At 37.7% G+C, this 17,874-nt stretch overlaps 1 protein-coding gene across 3 annotated transcripts in view; it reads left to right on the top strand.

Annotated features, from left to right (window-relative positions):
• The window catches only part of LOC134533236 (mitogen-activated protein kinase kinase kinase 15), a 139,241-nt gene that overhangs the window by 104,928 nt on the left and 16,439 nt on the right, over positions 1-17,874 (top strand). For all 3 annotated transcript variants that reach the window (XM_063370641.1, XM_063370643.1, XM_063370642.1), the window contains 2 exons: positions 5,769-5,919; positions 13,593-13,669. In XM_063370641.1, coding sequence (XP_063226711.1) covers positions 5,769-5,919; positions 13,593-13,669 — 228 coding nt within the window. The remainder of the gene's footprint in view (positions 1-5,768; positions 5,920-13,592; positions 13,670-17,874) is intronic.

Raw genomic sequence — 17,874 nt, 5'->3', positions numbered from 1 at the left:
GTAATAATCCCCGATATAAATCTACAATAAATTCAACGACTTAAAACAACTTATCACTATAAACTTTATCCTTACAAGTATCCTCAAATAAACATCTGTTACGTCAAAAAAAAAAATCTCAAAGACTTCCTCCACTATAGACTAAAATTCCGTAATCCTCTCCTCAAGTAAACTCTTAATAACCTGCTATCAGAAGCTGAAACTAACTTAATAATAAACATAAAAATCTACCTCTCTCTCTCTCCAGAAATAGAACCTATCCGGCGAACTCTACCATTTCTGTCACGTGCACCTAGCCGGTGCCACCGCCATTTCTGTCACGATCCACCTTCAGAGGGGGGGCGAGAATCGTAGCTCTTTACATAGAAACAACTCGCTTGGCATCAACTAGTCTTAACTTCATAAAATACTTTACTGTACCTAGGACCATAGGTTCGTCATCCCGTACAGGATGTCTGGTGAGAGCTGAACTAAGGAGATTTTGCAAAATAACATAATACTTAATTAAAATTATTTTATTCTTAAAGTCAAATACTCAACATCATTTTAAAGAACATTTAAATAGCGGGATTACAATTTAAAACAATAATCTCTTTACTTCCTTAACGATTGAACGACCTTACAAGAGAGAGAATGAGAGAACTTCACTAAACACTTCCCTAGTCCTTCCGAATACCTCAAATCATAATTAATACTTAAAATTAAAACAAAGATAAGTCCATACTCACATTTTCCGAAAAGCCTTTCTTGATCGATTACTTTAAAAAAATAACGTAGGGGCCTCTCCTGCCCTTGAAATCCCGAACGAACATTACATTTTAAAAACTATGACGCGTGACCCCTGACGAGGGCCATAGCCTCCGCCCGAAAGCTTGACGACTACATTATGACCTAACTTAAATTAAACGACTCGTGGCCTCTGGCGTCGACCATAGCTTCCGCCCGAAAGCTTGAATTCCTACATCACGAACGAACTAACAACTCGTGACCACAGGTGAGACGCATAGCCTCCGCCTGAGTGAGCCCCGAGTCACCACTCACTTGCGCTTAAATTCGCGCGCCCTGCCGCGCCTACCATAACAAAAGCTCGTTATTGAAGTCAAATTTACTAAACTACTAACTAGAACATCTGGGAAGACTACCCCCCCTCTACCCCGATGTGCAGGCCACACCGCGCGGCTTGTTACGACAGCGCGCCCCAGTAACTGCGGCCCGTGGCTGCGCCAGCGCGCGGCCAAACAAACAAACAAAATTCTGCAAGCCCGCAGCGCGCCGCGCCGGCCCCGTGCCCCAATTACATGGTCACGCCACTTGCGCTGACGAGTGAACAGAGCAGCCAGCCCAGAGTCCCGTCAGTAAAGTCCCTAAATTTGATTTCAACAACCCTGCAAAATTTCAACCCGCGACAATATAAGGACGTAGTTGTGCTGGCATGCTTTGAATTTTTTTCTGATTTATAATACACAGGAACCATCTTAAAGAAACATGCTGCCCCCCCCCCCCCACCCCCACCCCCACACACACACACACAAACAAACACACAAACGAACAATGAAGTAACTGTCCCCCCCCCCCCCCCCTTTTTACCCTTATTTCTCTCCCTTTCTCTTCTCTCTCAAGTTGGCAAAAAAAAAGGATACAATAAAACATTTGCTTCTTTTACCCAAGCACACCACACACTGGACTGATAAAGGAAGTAAGTTAAAACTTATACTGTTTTCTTACACTTTTAATTAAAACAAAAAAAAAATACCTTAAGTGTTGGACCAAACATAATATATTAAAATGAATTAATGTTCACAGGATAAAATACTTAATAGAAAAGTTTTAATTACTAGAGCTGCATCATTTTAATCTTCACCTAAAAGCATCTCAGTGTACATTCTGTTAACCTACACTCCAAACGTTTTACTACTCCGACAGACCAGATGAAAATAAATGGCAGCCAACTTTTTAACTGGACAGCTGTTATTTTTTGAGCATATTCTAGTTAGTCTGATTCTCCCTCCAAAGGTTTCCTTCCGGGCTAAGTCTTAATGACCCCAATAGTGTGAACTTAGAACACCTTGCAGACTAACTTCCCAAAAGCTTAATTTTATGAAGGACATTTCAGGAAATATCTTGATAAAACATAAATAGTAACCCACACAGCCATAAAATTTAACAAAATAAATAAACCAATATTATAAATCATTAGCTGTCCTGGTGACAATAGTGAGCTGCCAAAGTCTGAACATTTCTTGAAGCAGTGTTCAGAAAGTCTCACCGTATCGTAAACATAGTCTTGGTTTTCTTCCTGCATGTAAGTTAACCAAAAATAAATCTAAAAATGTTTGGATGCTATACATTACTGTACAGTAATGTAGGTACTGCTACTTGCTATTGTCACACTTTTTTCATTATACCACCTACACAATAAGTTTTATGAAAACTTAATGTTTAAAACTTAATGAATCTAATGTTCTGATTACTGTTCTTCCTAACCAGAGAGACGGATATTTTCCCTTCTCTCTCATTTCCAAACTATAGTCCTCTTCGGAGGGCGATGGAGTGCTATTAACAAAGGGAATCCTTGCACATTAACTATTTTGGTCATCTTATTAAGGGTTTGTTAAAATCAGACCGCAGTTGCAGGCTTGTGTATAGGAAGAGTAAGATTCTAAGTGCATTTAACTGTAAAAATTGTTTAATTCATTTTTAGCTCTATATAATTTACTAGGAGAGGCAAGATTCATCATATCCATTAATATTTTTTTTTGTTAATTGGATACTGTATACTTACAAATAAAAAAATTATCTGTCATAGTGTTTTAGACATTTATCAACAGATTAGTTTTCAAGATTTTTAAAAATATGCTTAGTTAGTGTCTTTATGTTTCAAATGGTTTTACATAAGTTAATTTTGCTATAAGAAAAGTATATATATATTTTTTTTTGCAATTTTTGCTTTTTATTTACAAGCAGTAGGAATAAGTTACTGTGCAATACCACAGCCTGGTTTCAGGTGAGCAAAGATGGTTTATCTACCCTTTAATATTATTAAAACCGATTAGCATCTTGGATATTTTTGATATCTATAAGCATTTATTTTCTACTAACTAATAACCTGTGTCTTCGCTCGTGCAAATTTAGGGTATTGCTGATCTTTTATCATTGTAAAAAAAATTAGGTATGTGATTTATTCCAATCATTTAAGAAATTGACACAATAATTTGTCAGGTGTATAAAAGATTTAATTCATAAGAAAACCATTTAAGAATGATATTTACTAAAGCAATTATGTTTAAGCCTTTTTAATTTTTAGTGTAGATTAAGTACTTAACTGATTTTATAACATGATTTTGCCCGCAACTTCGTTTGCGTGGACTTCAGGATTGGATATAGAGGGGAATGAATAAAGAGGGAAAATGAATTATTAAACAAATTAGATGAGTCAGATTTGTATTGAATTTTATGCTTTATGAACATGGTAGAATAATGGAATTTATATTGAATCTCACTCTTAATTTAGGCAGTATATTTCCGTGGACAACATTATATGATTTATTTTTTTCCGCCAATATGTATAAGTTTTGGGCACTCTATACTCTTGAACAAACAACATAAAGCTGACCATGCAAGAAGCATGGAGAGCTCAAATGAATTCCTGCCATTTTCAATGTTTGGCCCTGGGACTTATTGCCATTGTACTTTGACAGTGTGCTCAGCTGGAGAAGAGGTTTTGAAAGGGCAAGAAGAAACGGTTTTGTTAACAGCTGCATTGGTCAAGGTTAGGGATGGTGCAGGCCAGTGTCAAGACATCAAGGCGTTATTGGACACAGCCTCTCAGTCATCGATTATTACTGAAGCTTGTGTTGAATGTAGGGTTGTGCGATTCCATGATTTTCAGTTCGATTCGATTCCGATTCGATTCTCACCACAAGAGTTGAAATTCGATTCCGATTTCGATTCTTTGGGTAACTTTATCTACATAGTCATTAGTCTGGTAGGACTAACTAAAAAAAAATTGCATTTATTTTGAACCATATGTATTTAACTTAAATGAATAAAAAATACAATTCTTGACGATGACTGCGGCCTTTAAACTTGCCACAATTTTCATCCATTACGTATTTAATCACTTCACCACTGTTTAAAGATGTCAAATGTTACCAACGGTAAAGTCAGCTGCCTCACTGGAGTCACCGAGATAGTGCGATGCCTGCTGTGCTAAGAAGTATAATTTATTAATTAACCTACATTTGCACATATGACGTATGCAGCATGGCCTAGCCAGTAGGTTTATTTAAATTAAATCCAATAAGTAACATATATTTCTTTGTTTTTTCAACAAGATCTGTTCTCCTAAAAATGGAAAAAATACGTAAATTTGATTAATTTATTAACTTCACGAAGTTAAACCACACAAAATGCTCAGCTTTAATTAAGTTTTGTAAAAGGCAAAAGCATAAACAGTAAACAGTACTTTGATACTGACAGAATGTTACGATTCAGTGATTCGATTCCTTTGTGTCTGCACGCGCGATCTATGATAAATGGTGGCCTGTCACGGTAGCCTACAACTCACATAGTTTCGGTTCCCTACCACGTTCGTGCAACTTCGGATTTTTCTCAAAAATTGAAATTTAAAAAAAATCGAAGGGTTAGGTTATGTTAGGTCAGTCACAACATGCTTGTTTTCATTGGAAACTTCTGATTTAGCGGCTGAAGTGGTGTTAATACCAAAACGCAAAACTTCGGAAATCTTCGGAAATTCTTGCAGGGAACCGAAACTACGTGAGTTGTAGGCTTCCCGGCATGTCAACTGGTCTACACGTCCGGCACCGCTAAAATATTTTTATGTCGTGAATGTTTTAATGTTGGTTATTCTGTTAACAGAAGACTGTCACAGAATGGCGATCTTTATAAATGTATGATTGAACAAGGAACTATTTTAACTGTTAACAGAAAATAGTGCGTTTATGGTCGTAAAATTCATTTTTAATGTGTGTTATTTATTTTTCAAAACAAATAAACCAACAATATGATTTTCCCGTGCAACGTGAGAAATGGTCATGAGTAATATGCCGTAAGTAGGCAGAAATAAAAATGTTTGAGCAGATTGTTAAACTATTTCATAAACAAGCAGTTTTCGTAAGGTATTTATCTTAGCAAGCCTAAACAGTTAGTGGTTCTGAATGTGTAAATTATATCATACACAATCTTTGAAAAAAATTTAATGTTCTGCCTAACCTATCTTTCATAACGTTATGATATTTGCTTGAGTGAAAGTGCGCGGCAATTTTACGAGTTACATTAATTATAATTGACGAATAAATTTATATCTAGCAATCAGTTAAACGGTAACCGTCAATTTCTTTCTTCGATTTTTTTTTTTTTTTAAATTTGCCAGGATTTTTCGATTCCAAATTTTAGTTTTGGTTCCGGGTTCAAATAGTTGAGGAATCGAATCGAAGTCGAAATTATTGAGTACCCGCACATCCCTAGTTAAATGTATAGGCTTTTATTTGCTATTTGAATTAAGTTTTGGTTGATTTCTGCTTAGTTTCAGTATTTAACTTGCATTTCAATACCATATGGAGCATAAATTGCATTTTGGTGCTATACACTGTGTATGGACATGTTTTTTGGTTTTACCGCAACTCACCATATAATCTTGTCTGTACCTTTAAGTGAAATAAATGGAAAAAAGTGTGTGTATTTTTGCTTGGTTTTCCATTCCTTGATGCAGCAGAAGATGACAGCTGACAGTTGGTGGTTGGTTGCAGGTACAGCTCTCAGAGGTCAGCGGGAACATCAGAGCCGGCCATGTCTCCTGTCGGGCTCCTGCCACAGATAAGTGTGACGGACAGCTCTGCAGACCCTGCACTGCTGGAGTGGCTCCAGGGTTTAAGTCTGGACCAAGGATCTGTAGAAAGGGTCAGTGTTCGTCACTTACTGTTACCTATTCACTTTGTACTGCAAGCCTGGAGACCACTAGGAAACACTATGTTGTTGGGATTTTGGTTGTTTTGGGAAATTTTGTAGTGTTATTGGACTCTTGGGAGAGTGATACTGGTGTCTGACTCTGTGCATCATGGATGTGTGTACAGGATGACCGTTCGAACACTCAATAAATTATTTCTTTGTAAGACAGCAATAACTTGGACCAAACATTCTCGTGCGAGTGATTAGGATTGGTTACTGTAAGTAATGCACGGGCAGACATGTCATCTTCAGTATCACAACTACGAATTGTTGATGGGGTAGAGAGAGGTGGTAACCAAGATGATTACACTTCCGCTCCTTTTCAAACATAATGGATAACTTTGACAGCAGCGACAGAGTTGTTCCTTGTGCTGCTCAGTCTTGCAGATATCTGGCACAGAGTTCATGTGAAGAGAATGCATCTTTTACGATGTCAATTTTTGTCAGGCTAAAACTTTTATCAGCACTCTGCATAGGGCAGATCAAACACTATGCACGCTATCAGAGCTGGGAGTGAGAAGCATGAAGGATGGAAGGTGAAGTAGGTGAAAGGAATATACATATTATTGTTTGGGCATGGTGAAGGAGTGAGGCCTTACTTAAGGCGCTCGAATTTAAAGTCGGGAGCCGCAGAAGGGTATACCAACTAAATGCAGTGAGAAGTACGGTCCCTAGGCAAAAAAGAATGACCTGGATAATAATTGAAAACATCACTGCCTGTTTACTATTTAATATTCCTGCTTGGCATCGGCTTGGTACATTAAAATACAGAACCATTTACACAAAACTGCAGAAGATCTAGATCTCGCATTAAAGAAAAGGACATCTAATGTAATCACATATTATAAACACTATATTACGGGTAATTTTACAAACATTTAGAAAGGTTAAGTTTTTCCCTAACAGGTCCGTTGATTACACTCCTGGATGACGTAATAGTCTATAAAAGTTATTTAGGCACAATTCCCAATATTTTGGTCTAACCGGACTCTCGTTTCGACGTAATTATGCGAGTCTCACATCCCGCACCACAGCAACGTGATAAGTCTGGCTTGCAGTTTACGTAAATTCTCACGTAGCGTAAAAAGGAGAAGTAGAGTTTATTTCGCCACATTACGATTCAAGAAACTAGCAAGATAATGAATTTGAGTTTATGATCAGTCAAGTCTCTCTGCTCATTGTTTTTCCTTAAAAAACCAACCCGATCTCCGGTTGTTAATAGCGGTTGCGTCGAGGCTTACTTGTAGTTGCGCAGCATGGTGGACGATAACCCGGGCTGGGCACTGGTCGATGTGTAGGTGAATGGAACAGCCTTTTCCATTTTAGCAGCGGCGCAACACGCCTGCACCCGACGAGCCGAAGTCGACTCCACCAGCCGCCAGCACCGTCTCCCCGCTCGCCAGCCGCAGACCGTCGCAGGTTAACGCGTCACCATGACGTCATAAGGCTTCGCGCGCCGCGCGGTGTTGGCTCGCGGAAACACACACAAGCGCAGCGCCGTGAATGTCCGTAATGCTTATGTTTTAATCAATCTTCAGGACGAAAATGAACCAAGTGCCAAACAATCTATCATAACATATGATATAATTAATTACCAAATTAAAAGGAGGCGTGGCAAACGCCTCAATATCCCCCCCTTAAAAAAAAAACTAAATTAACACCAAAAACCAAAGAAATTTAGGTAGCTTCGAGCCACTATAAGGCGAGAAAACGGGGAAGCACTCAAAACACGCCATTCAAACAAACGACCTCAAAGAAAAGCAAGAAGAAAAAGCACACAGTGGGAAAAAACACGCGAAGAAAAACACATGAGAGAGACAAAAAAAACAATGATTAAGACCAAACAATGCTTTGTGCCACTTTCCCGTTTACTCGTTAACATACAACAACATACTTCAAAAAAAATCTCTATTCACATGACTAAAAAGGGCAAAAACAATCATTTACTTTGATCGGGTGTGAACCTCTTAAGATGACTAATATGCGCCTTACGTGTCTCAAAACTTTTGTCCACACGCTGCAAAAGAACGGTTACTCCCCCTAAATGCCTTATCACCTTGTAAGGCCCCTGGTAAGAAAACTCTAATTTAGCGGTTTTGTGCAGCGCTTTGTTACTGATGGGAAAACTTTTGCAGAGCACCCAGTCTCCCACCTTAAAAGGATTTTCCAAGCGCCCCTTATTATATTGTTTCGCAACCTTATTCTGAGCGTTCTGGAGATTTTTTATAGCTTCTACCCATTTACTTTCTAATAAACGTGGACTACTGATCGCCCATAATTCCTCTCCTATACCCCAAACATTTAAAAGAGGGTGTGGTATTTTCCGCCCCAGAAATAATTCGGCGGGAGTGAAATGAGTGGCGTCATGTTTAGCCATGTTAAATCCTAAACTCAGCATATCCAAATTTTCATCCCACTGGCGATGGTCTTGATGATGATAAATAGTAAGTGCAATCTTGATATTTTTATTCACTCTTTCTACCAGGTTTGGGCAAGGATAATGCGGGCTGGTGTTAATGTGGCAAATTCCCCAACGAAAACACATGTTCCCAAATATTTGACTATTGAAATAGGCCGCATTGTCAGAAACCACATTCTCAGGTGCTCCAAAAATTTGCCATATTCTTTGCGTAAGAGCCTTGACAATTGTCGCCGCTTTCATGTCAGATAAAGGTAAAAAAAAATTAAATTTAGTGAAACCATCCACAATAATCAAAAGACAATTATTTCCCTCTCGAGATCGAGGCAAAGGACCAAAAATATCTATGAAAACCTTCTCCCAGGGACGCGTGGGCAGAGAAACGGAGTATTTACCCAATTTCGAATTTACGGTTTGTTTACTTAACAGGCAACTTTCACACGTGTTAACATGATTTTGCACATCTCTTTTCATATCCGCCCAATAGACTTCATCTCTCAATTTATGATATGTCTTGTCCACTCCTCCATGACCCCCAAACGCACTATCGTGATAATATTTTAGCACCATAGGCCGTAAGAGCTTAGGAATATAAAGTCTTTTCTCTTTCCCACTTTGTTGATAAAATAATCTATGCTTCACTAACACGAAATTCTTATTTTTGCCCTGCAGTAAATCCCGCATTATATTTTGCCCTTCCAAATCTTGTTCTAACACCTCCTCTACTTTGTTGAATAGTTCTGGCTCCACAGTAAAACGCCCACACCTGATTACTTCACTCTCGTCTTCCAAATCCCGTTCACCGCCTTCCTCCTCAAACATCCGCGAAAGGGCATCCGCGACCACATTGTCCTTTCCCTTTACATGAATTATTTTGAACCTAAACCTAGTGAGCCTCATTACCCACCGCCCTATTTTCCCTAGTTGTCTCGGATGCGAAAACAACCAGGTCAAAGCCTGATTATCCGTGTAAAGGTCAAATTCGTCATGCTCTAGATAAGTGTCAAAACGTTCCAAAGCATACACGCAAGCAAGGGCTTCCTTTTCATATGTGCTATAACCTTTTTCATGTCTATTAAGTGTTCTTCCAGCAAACATAATGGGTTGTAGACCCTTGCCAAAATCTTGCAAGAGAACCGCGCCTAACGCGACACTCGAAGCGTCAACCTGCACTACAAATCGCCTCTGGAAATCTGGTAACGCTAACACCGGTGGGTGGGAAATGGCTTTTTTCAAACCGAGAAAAGCGGCCTCCTCTACCTCACCCCAATTAAAAATAACCCCTTTTTTTCTTAAATTATTTAAAGGGTAGCACAAATCCGCATAGTTCTCAATAAAGCGGCTAAAATAGCCCATCATGCCCAAAAATCTCATTGTGCCTTTTACATTACGAGGTCTCGCGAAATTTACAATGGCCTCAATTTTGTCAGGGTCCATTACAATTTTTCCTTCCCCAACAATGAAACCCAGGAACCGAATTTTCTTTCTGGCCCAACAAACTTTTTCAGGATTGACTGTTAACCCTGCACCTCGTAATTTTTGCAAAACCCCTTCCACATGTTCCAAGTGTTCCTCGAAAGAATTAGAAAATATACAAATGTCATCCAGAAAACTAATGACATTTTTAAATTGATATTCTTTCAGAATGTAAGATAAGATACGCGATAAGCATTGTGAGCCAAAATTTACCCCGAAAGGCACTCTTTTCCATTGGTACTGTCCCCACGGGGTAACAAAAGCCGTGAACTTCTTGCTACTCTCCTCCAACATGCATTGGTGAAAAGCAGCATTAAGGTCTAACACCGTAAAATATTTCGCTTGCCCCAAATATTGCAGCACAGTTTCCACCTTGGGCAGCGGGAAACCATCTAGTTTTATGCGATCATTCAAGATTCGGTAGTCCAAGACTAAGCGATACTTCCCCGGTGTTTTTTTTTTTACTAAAAAGGCGGGTGAAGCGTACTCTGAACTCGCTTCTTCTATAACATTTTGCTTAAGTAAATCATCTATGATTTCCCGAAAAACTAGCATTTTGGGAGGAGCACATTGATAGGGCACACACCTCACCGGACGTTGATCAATTAATTCAATCCGGTACGGCATCAATTCACATTTTCCCACCTTTTCCGTAATTACATCGGGATAACGAAAACAAATATCCCTGATTTCGTCCTTCTGTTTTTCTGTTAAGTGTTCCTCCACCCCCTTTAAACCTCCGCAACAAACTTCAAATTTATTCTTGGGTGCCTCAAGACTAATTTTGACTTTTTTATCAAACGCGAAGCATAACCTCCTATTCTTACAATCCACTATAGCTCCCGTGCCCTTTAAGAAATCCCATCCTAAAATCAATTCTTCGAGTAGTCCAGGCATTACCCAAAAATCACGTGTCCAGGCAAAATTTCCTATTTTAAAGTGCAAACGTACTTTCAAGGAGATTTTCCGGCTTTTCCCGTCAGCCAAATGTACCTCAAACCCTGGCTCCGTTTTTAAATTTTTTTTTAGTTCGGGATGTCTCGTTATTAACCTACTCAAAAACGCCTGCTGTACAAATGAATTGCTAGCCCCGGTATCAATTAAACCCGAGACTATCTCCTCATAAAAACTTACCCTGACACACATATTACTTCTAGCTTTCAATACCGCCAGACGATGCTTATTTTCAAAACGAAACCAGCTAACCCTTTTTTTTTGTAAACAATTGCGAGACAAATGCCCCCACTTGCCACAAAACCCACACACTCGTCTAACGTTATTCCCCTGACCTTTACTCTGCTTCTTCTCTGCGCATTTAGCGATGAGATGGCTCTCACTGCCACATGCATAGCACTTCTTTCTAATTTTATATTTATTACTTTGATCATATGCTGAAATTTCGGACTTTACACCCACCTTATCAACTTCACTGCACCTATCCACTCTCGTGACATTCAAGTCCGCTTCCCCATTTATCCCCACGCTACTTTCACCCTCTTTTAAAATGTTTGATTTTTCCTCCTCTTCGCATAAATCGGAAACCCAACACACATTATCCACCTCCACCGCCCAATTACTAATATCGAACAAGTTGGTGGGCCTCTCCACAAAGCTACACTCCCTCCTAATGTGGGGATGCAAGTTTTCTAAGACTAACCGTATCCACTCCATTTCCCTCATTTGGACATTAAGGGCCGAACCATGGTCCAAAATGTCATGTACATAACTCAAAGTTTTTTCCCCTTTTCTTTGAAAACGACGGGTTTTCTCTATTATAAGTTCCTCTCTAACTCTACAAGGACATAAATTTTCCCATAACGCCTCCTTGCAATCAACCCAGGACATATGACTCTTATAACGCGCAATGAGTATATCGTAAGCTAAGCCTGTGCAACGCGAAGCAACAGCTAAAATTAAATCGCTCTCATTGGAAAAATAATTTGCGTTAGCTAGCTTGTCCACGGCCATGCAAAACTCTAATATATCCTCTACATTTGCTGACTGCAGTTTCGGAACGTTTTCTAGTGATCGCAAAGCAAACTTATTTTTTAGAAAATTTGTACTAAGCGAGCCAGACCCACTCGCTTCAGCCTGTTCCATTTGCCACGAAACTCTTTCTCCTTTCAAATGCGCCACAAACTTTTGTCTTAAAACATCTATGCTTTCGTCCGCACTGTGCTCGACTGACGCAGCTTTTAAATTAGTCATAATCTCCTCTTTATGTAATTTATATATCCAAGCCAATGCCATACTGGTGATATAAAAAATCAAAAAGTATCTTAAACACCGAAAACTACCGCGTCTGCGACTCTGACTAGCAGAGTAGCGCAGTTTTGAGGCCTTACTTAAGGCGCTCGAATTTAAAGTCGGGAGCCGCAGAAGGGTATACCAACTAAATGCAGTGAGAAGTACGGTCCCTAGGCAAAAAAGAATGACCTGGATAATAATTGAAAACATCACTGCCTGTTTACTATTTAATATTCCTGCTTGGCATCGGCTTGGTACATTAAAATACAGAACCATTTACACAAAACTGCAGAAGATCTAGATCTCGCATTAAAGAAAAGGACATCTAATGTAATCACATATTATAAACACTATATTACGGGTAATTTTACAAACATTTAGAAAGGTTAAGTTTTTCCCTAACAGGTCCGTTGATTACACTCCTGGATGACGTAATAGTCTATAAAAGTTATTTAGGCACAATTCCCAATATTTTGGTCTAACCGGACTCTCGTTTCGACGTAATTATGCGAGTCTCACATCCCGCACCACAGCAACGTGATAAGTCTGGCTTGCAGTTTACGTAAATTCTCACGTAGCGTAAAAAGGAGAAGTAGAGTTTATTTCGCCACATTACGATTCAAGAAACTAGCAAGATAATGAATTTGAGTTTATGATCAGTCAAGTCTCTCTGCTCATTGTTTTTCCTTAAAAAACCAACCCGATCTCCGGTTGTTAATAGCGGTTGCGTCGAGGCTTACTTGTAGTTGCGCAGCATGGTGGACGATAACCCGGGCTGGGCACTGGTCGATGTGTAGGTGAATGGAACAGCCTTTTCCATTTTAGCAGCGGCGCAACACGCCTGCACCCGACGAGCCGAAGTCGACTCCACCAGCCGCCAGCACCGTCTCCCCGCTCGCCAGCCGCAGACCGTCGCAGGTTAACGCGTCACCATGACGTCATAAGGCTTCGCGCGCCGCGCGGTGTTGGCTCGCGGAAACACACACAAGCGCAGCGCCGTGAATGTCCGTAATGCTTATGTTTTAATCAATCTTCAGGACGAAAATGAACCAAGTGCCAAACAATCTATCATAACATATGATATAATTAATTACCAAATTAAAAGGAGGCGTGGCAAACGCCTCAGGAGGTTGAAAAATCTTTTTGAGTGCAGCATTTTTTTTTCTGAGTGCTACACCTGTTAATTATGTGGACCATGCAGTGCTTAACAAGCAATATGTACAAGCTCCAGCATCATTACAATGATTAATGTATTTAGATCAGATGATGTGTAACCAGGCTGTGCCGAGTCGGCACTATTTGAGTCCATAGGTCTCCGCCTGCTATTAGCTCTCCTGGTTTGTTTCGGGCAATGCTTTTCCATTAATTTATGGAGCTCAGGTCGCAAGGGTCTGGCTCGTGCTAGTATGTATGGCTGTGTGCACTGATTTTGTAGCCACTACATTTAGTTTAATTTCTGTATCCTTGTTTTTTTTTATTGCAGTTTTTAATGGAGGAATATACGCTGAATGATGTACTTCTCTTCGTGACCAGAGAAGATCTCCGCAGGATGGGATTGAGGTTAGTAAACTTTTCTTTAATACAGTAGAACCCTTTTTTTTTTAGACTATTTAAGGGGGTGTCTGAAAATGTAAAAATGCAGGAAAGTCTAAAATAAGGGGAATGTATAAAAAATTAATTTTTGCTCAGAGAACAGTGATATTATATGACCTTAATATACCATAATCTGATATACACCTAATTATGAAGATTTTCTGAAACATGTTTAAAGAGAATAATTAATGTTAAAGTCCTATATTCACATTTTCTTTAGAGTATAGGTACGAATACATTCAGTATGTGTACATATGTGCTTTCATACTTTAATTAACAATTCATAGCAACTTCAGACATTTACAGGTTAAAAATATTAAAATAAATGCAGCTGCATTTCCTTAATGATACTGTGATTTTTTCACAATAGTGTTCAGAGTTGAAATAGGAATGCCTAATCTCTCTGGAAGAGCAACATGAGTGCCTTTGTGCTTATCCACACACTTTAAAGTGTTTAGTTTTTTGTCAGTTGAAACTGTTTTCCTCTTTTGCAAGCTGCCATCTTGATAAAATATAAACAGATAAAAATTCAGTTATTACTCACAGTAAAAGATAAAATTTTACACTTATTGACAATTAAATTTGTTACCAACCATGTTCTTTTTAACAGGCGTGGACAAATGTGAATACCATAAATATAAACTATGTAATACGCATATGGTACGTATAAGTTAATGATAGACAGTCGAAATTTCTATAAACTGTAATGCTAGCGTTGCGTGCTAACATTTTCTCAAAGTCTGTCATTAGTAGGGACAGGAAAATATGGTTTTATATTTTTGTTAATTTAGTTTTAAAAATTAAGGATTTCGGTGTTTTGTGGTTTTATAAAAAAAAGCCCATACATGACTAGGTTACTCACAAAAAAGCATTTAAAACTTAAATATTTTGCATCATTAATTTCTGTAGTCAATTAAATTCAAAAATTATCCATTTTTTAATAAAATACCTTTATGCATTAAGCATAAACTACAATAATTATTATTGACGATAACGATAACCTCTAAAATGAACAAAATAATATACATTAATTAATATCGTAGAACTCCTATATGATCCATATAACTGTTCTGCACTCCACTCATTGAGTCATTGGCCATTAATTAAAAAAGCCATTGTCAAGATTTGCTCAAGCAAAACTATACAAAGGCTGAACTGCTCGATTTATACAGTGCTTAGCAACTGTAGTTTTGTCTCTATATCATTTAGCTTACAGCACAGGATGTGTGCTGTTGCATAAGAAGAACCTTCAAGAAAAGTTATTAGCTCTTCAATTGGGTTGCAGTATTCTGAAACAAATTTAGCCTCAACTTTGATTTGTAGCAGTTCTGCAGAGCTCCTCTCCTTTAGCCAAGTAATACCACTGTTGTCATAGTCTGATGAATTACCAGATGATGCAAAGAACTCAATGATGTCAAATAGCTGCAAATGTAAACTACTGAACAGAACCACGAATTCCACCTCGTTAAAACTGGCTCAGGGAACACCTTTACTTTTCCACTGGACATTCCATATTTTAAAGAAAGGATACAAATATATTTACCTTCAAACTCTCTCTTAATGTCATTTTCAATTTTTTCTTTTAATTTGGGGATGTATGTTCTACGAAGGGAACTAGCGGAAGGAATATCCCCACCTCCCTTAACATTTTCGTTTATCCAGTCACGAAATTTACTGTCGTCTAACTTTTCAAGTGGTATGTTCGCCGAAATAAATGCTTCTGTGGTTTCCAAAATGAAATTTTAAGATGTTTGTTGCTGGTACCGGGACGACCTAACCTTACTTTAATGTGAGTTTGCCTTGCACATGTTTGACAACAGTGTCACGTCTTTCATAAATAATTGTTCATGAACGTAAACACGAATTTGACGTATCGATTTTATTCCGTGCAGTAAATAGTGGATTGATCACTAAATCGATGTATCGAAAAGTGTTACAAATGCGCAAATGTATGGTTAATATTCCAATATCCGTGTCTTTTGGAATCAAATGTTCCACTGCGATTTAAAAATTTTAATTAATTTTATTTCACTTGGGTATCTGTTTTTAAACATTCAATCTCGTTATTTACGTAACGTTTTTGGTAGTTTAGAACACGTTCTCACTGGAGCATTGTTAGCAACACAATTGTCAAGCAGTCTGGCTATATACAGATTCGCTGGCCATAATCTTGACTGAAGCCATCAGCCATGATGGCCGCCGTATTTACATTTCAATTGCAGAAACAAAATATTATTTTTATGTTCTTAGTATGCCCAATGTTGTATTATTTACTTAACATAAATTATTGGCAAGTTTGCATACTTTATTTGTCGGCTGACGTAGTTTTTTTTTATTTGTTCCCTCGGGAAACGATCTACCAAGGTAATGTACATAACCAATTTTCGTAGTTTTTCGCGAGAAAGGTCATTTTTCGCGTTTTGTTGTTGTTTACCACAATATTCGCATAATTTCGCGAAAATCCATGTAAAAATCATTACACCATTTTTTCCCGTCTCTAGTCATTACGTATTAGGCCAGTGTTGGCAGCTTGTAAATACCAATTTTTAATGGAAGAGCTATAGAAAAATCCAGGAGCAACAGTGCTTTTCTCAACAGCATTTTAGATTTGGTATTTAGCACAAAAGTTTTATCTTTACATGTATGATGTATGTGACACAGGACTAATGAATTTATGTAGGTACAGCATAAACAAGCAGAGTAAACTGCAGGAAGCAAATTGTAGGCACTTTGTAATCAACGGAAATTTATTGCATTGCATCAAATGATGTTAAAACGGGACTGAAATAAAATGGTGCAACTAACGGAAAACATAAAAAGCTGTAATGTAAAATTGGGTCTCTAATGAATGAATTGTCTTGTGTTTATGCATACAGCTAATTATTTTAACCTGGGGGTTAAAATCTACTGTTCCATCAATCCTGTATTTAACGATACATAGAGTTTAAAAGTTTAAAGGTAAACATTTTTCTCCCCCCATAAACACTGAATCTTATATGCGGGAAGCATCTATTAACACAAACATTAAGAATTTAACATAGAGATGTATGGAAGTGATCAAGGGAAATTTTTGTGAGCTTAATAAGGGGGAAAACTTATTATGTGGGAACGTCTGAAGCGAGTTTTACTGTATTTATACATGGAAGTGTTTAAGAGAGTAATTTTGTAAACGTAATAGGTGGGAAAACTAACTATGACACTATGAGGGAATATCTTAAGCTAGTTTTACTGTAGCTGTTTGGCTGTTGGCTGCATATATGCCACCATAAATTTGGTACAATACTTTTTTTTTTAAATTCAGTTCAGCTGATATGTGATATAAAAGGATTTTCCCCCAGGAAGTTCAAGAATGCAAGCATAAAATTAAATATAAATCCTGATATGAATTTCAGTCTTTTATTAATATTAATATTTTATTAATTGTGTAATTATTAGGGATGTGCGAATCCTTAATTTTCAGTTCGGTTTGAATCCGATTCGAATCCCTGGCAATATTTGAGATATGAATCCGATTCCGAATATTAAGCACAGAATAATTTAAAATAACTTATTAATTTAAAAATAATGTGTGTTCTCTTTTTCCAACTGTAACTACTGGCAATTATTTATTACACTGATATTGAAATGTTTATAATTATGTAAACTTAATTAATAATAAACACTTAAAAATATGAAAACCAAACATATTCGATTCTCCAACTGAATCGTAATAAACTGCACACCACAGGGAAATCTCAGTTTTATAAACGTTTCAGCAAACGAAACCATTTTTTCTCCAATAAATAGCCAAGACTTTTTTTCTTGTAGGTATGTAATTCTTTTTAGTTTATAGTTTGCTATACGACGAATTTCGTAATTATAGTTTAAGCTCTCGAAATCTCGATATTCTTTTAATGTCACTGTGTTAATTATTTAATTTACATATCTTTCTTTGATACATCATATTATAAATACTTACGTAATAGTAGCCTAATTTTATTTTTCACTGCTAGTATTTTTGAGCCGTATTAAATTCGTTTATAACTTTTGTGAATATTCGTAATACTGTTCGAATCCATGTACGTACAACAATTCCGGGTTTGGGTAATTGTGGATTCGAACCGTAACCGAAAATATCGGGTACTCGTCCTTCCCTAGTAATTATTATATTATTTAATGATATGGATCGGATC

This window comes from Bacillus rossius, chromosome 6, assembly GCF_032445375.1.
Source record: "Bacillus rossius redtenbacheri isolate Brsri chromosome 6, Brsri_v3, whole genome shotgun sequence".
NCBI classification, from domain to species: domain Eukaryota; kingdom Metazoa; phylum Arthropoda; class Insecta; order Phasmatodea; family Bacillidae; genus Bacillus; species Bacillus rossius.
Note: the sequence above shows the minus strand (reverse complement) of the source record. Positions and strands in the feature narration are given on the sequence as shown.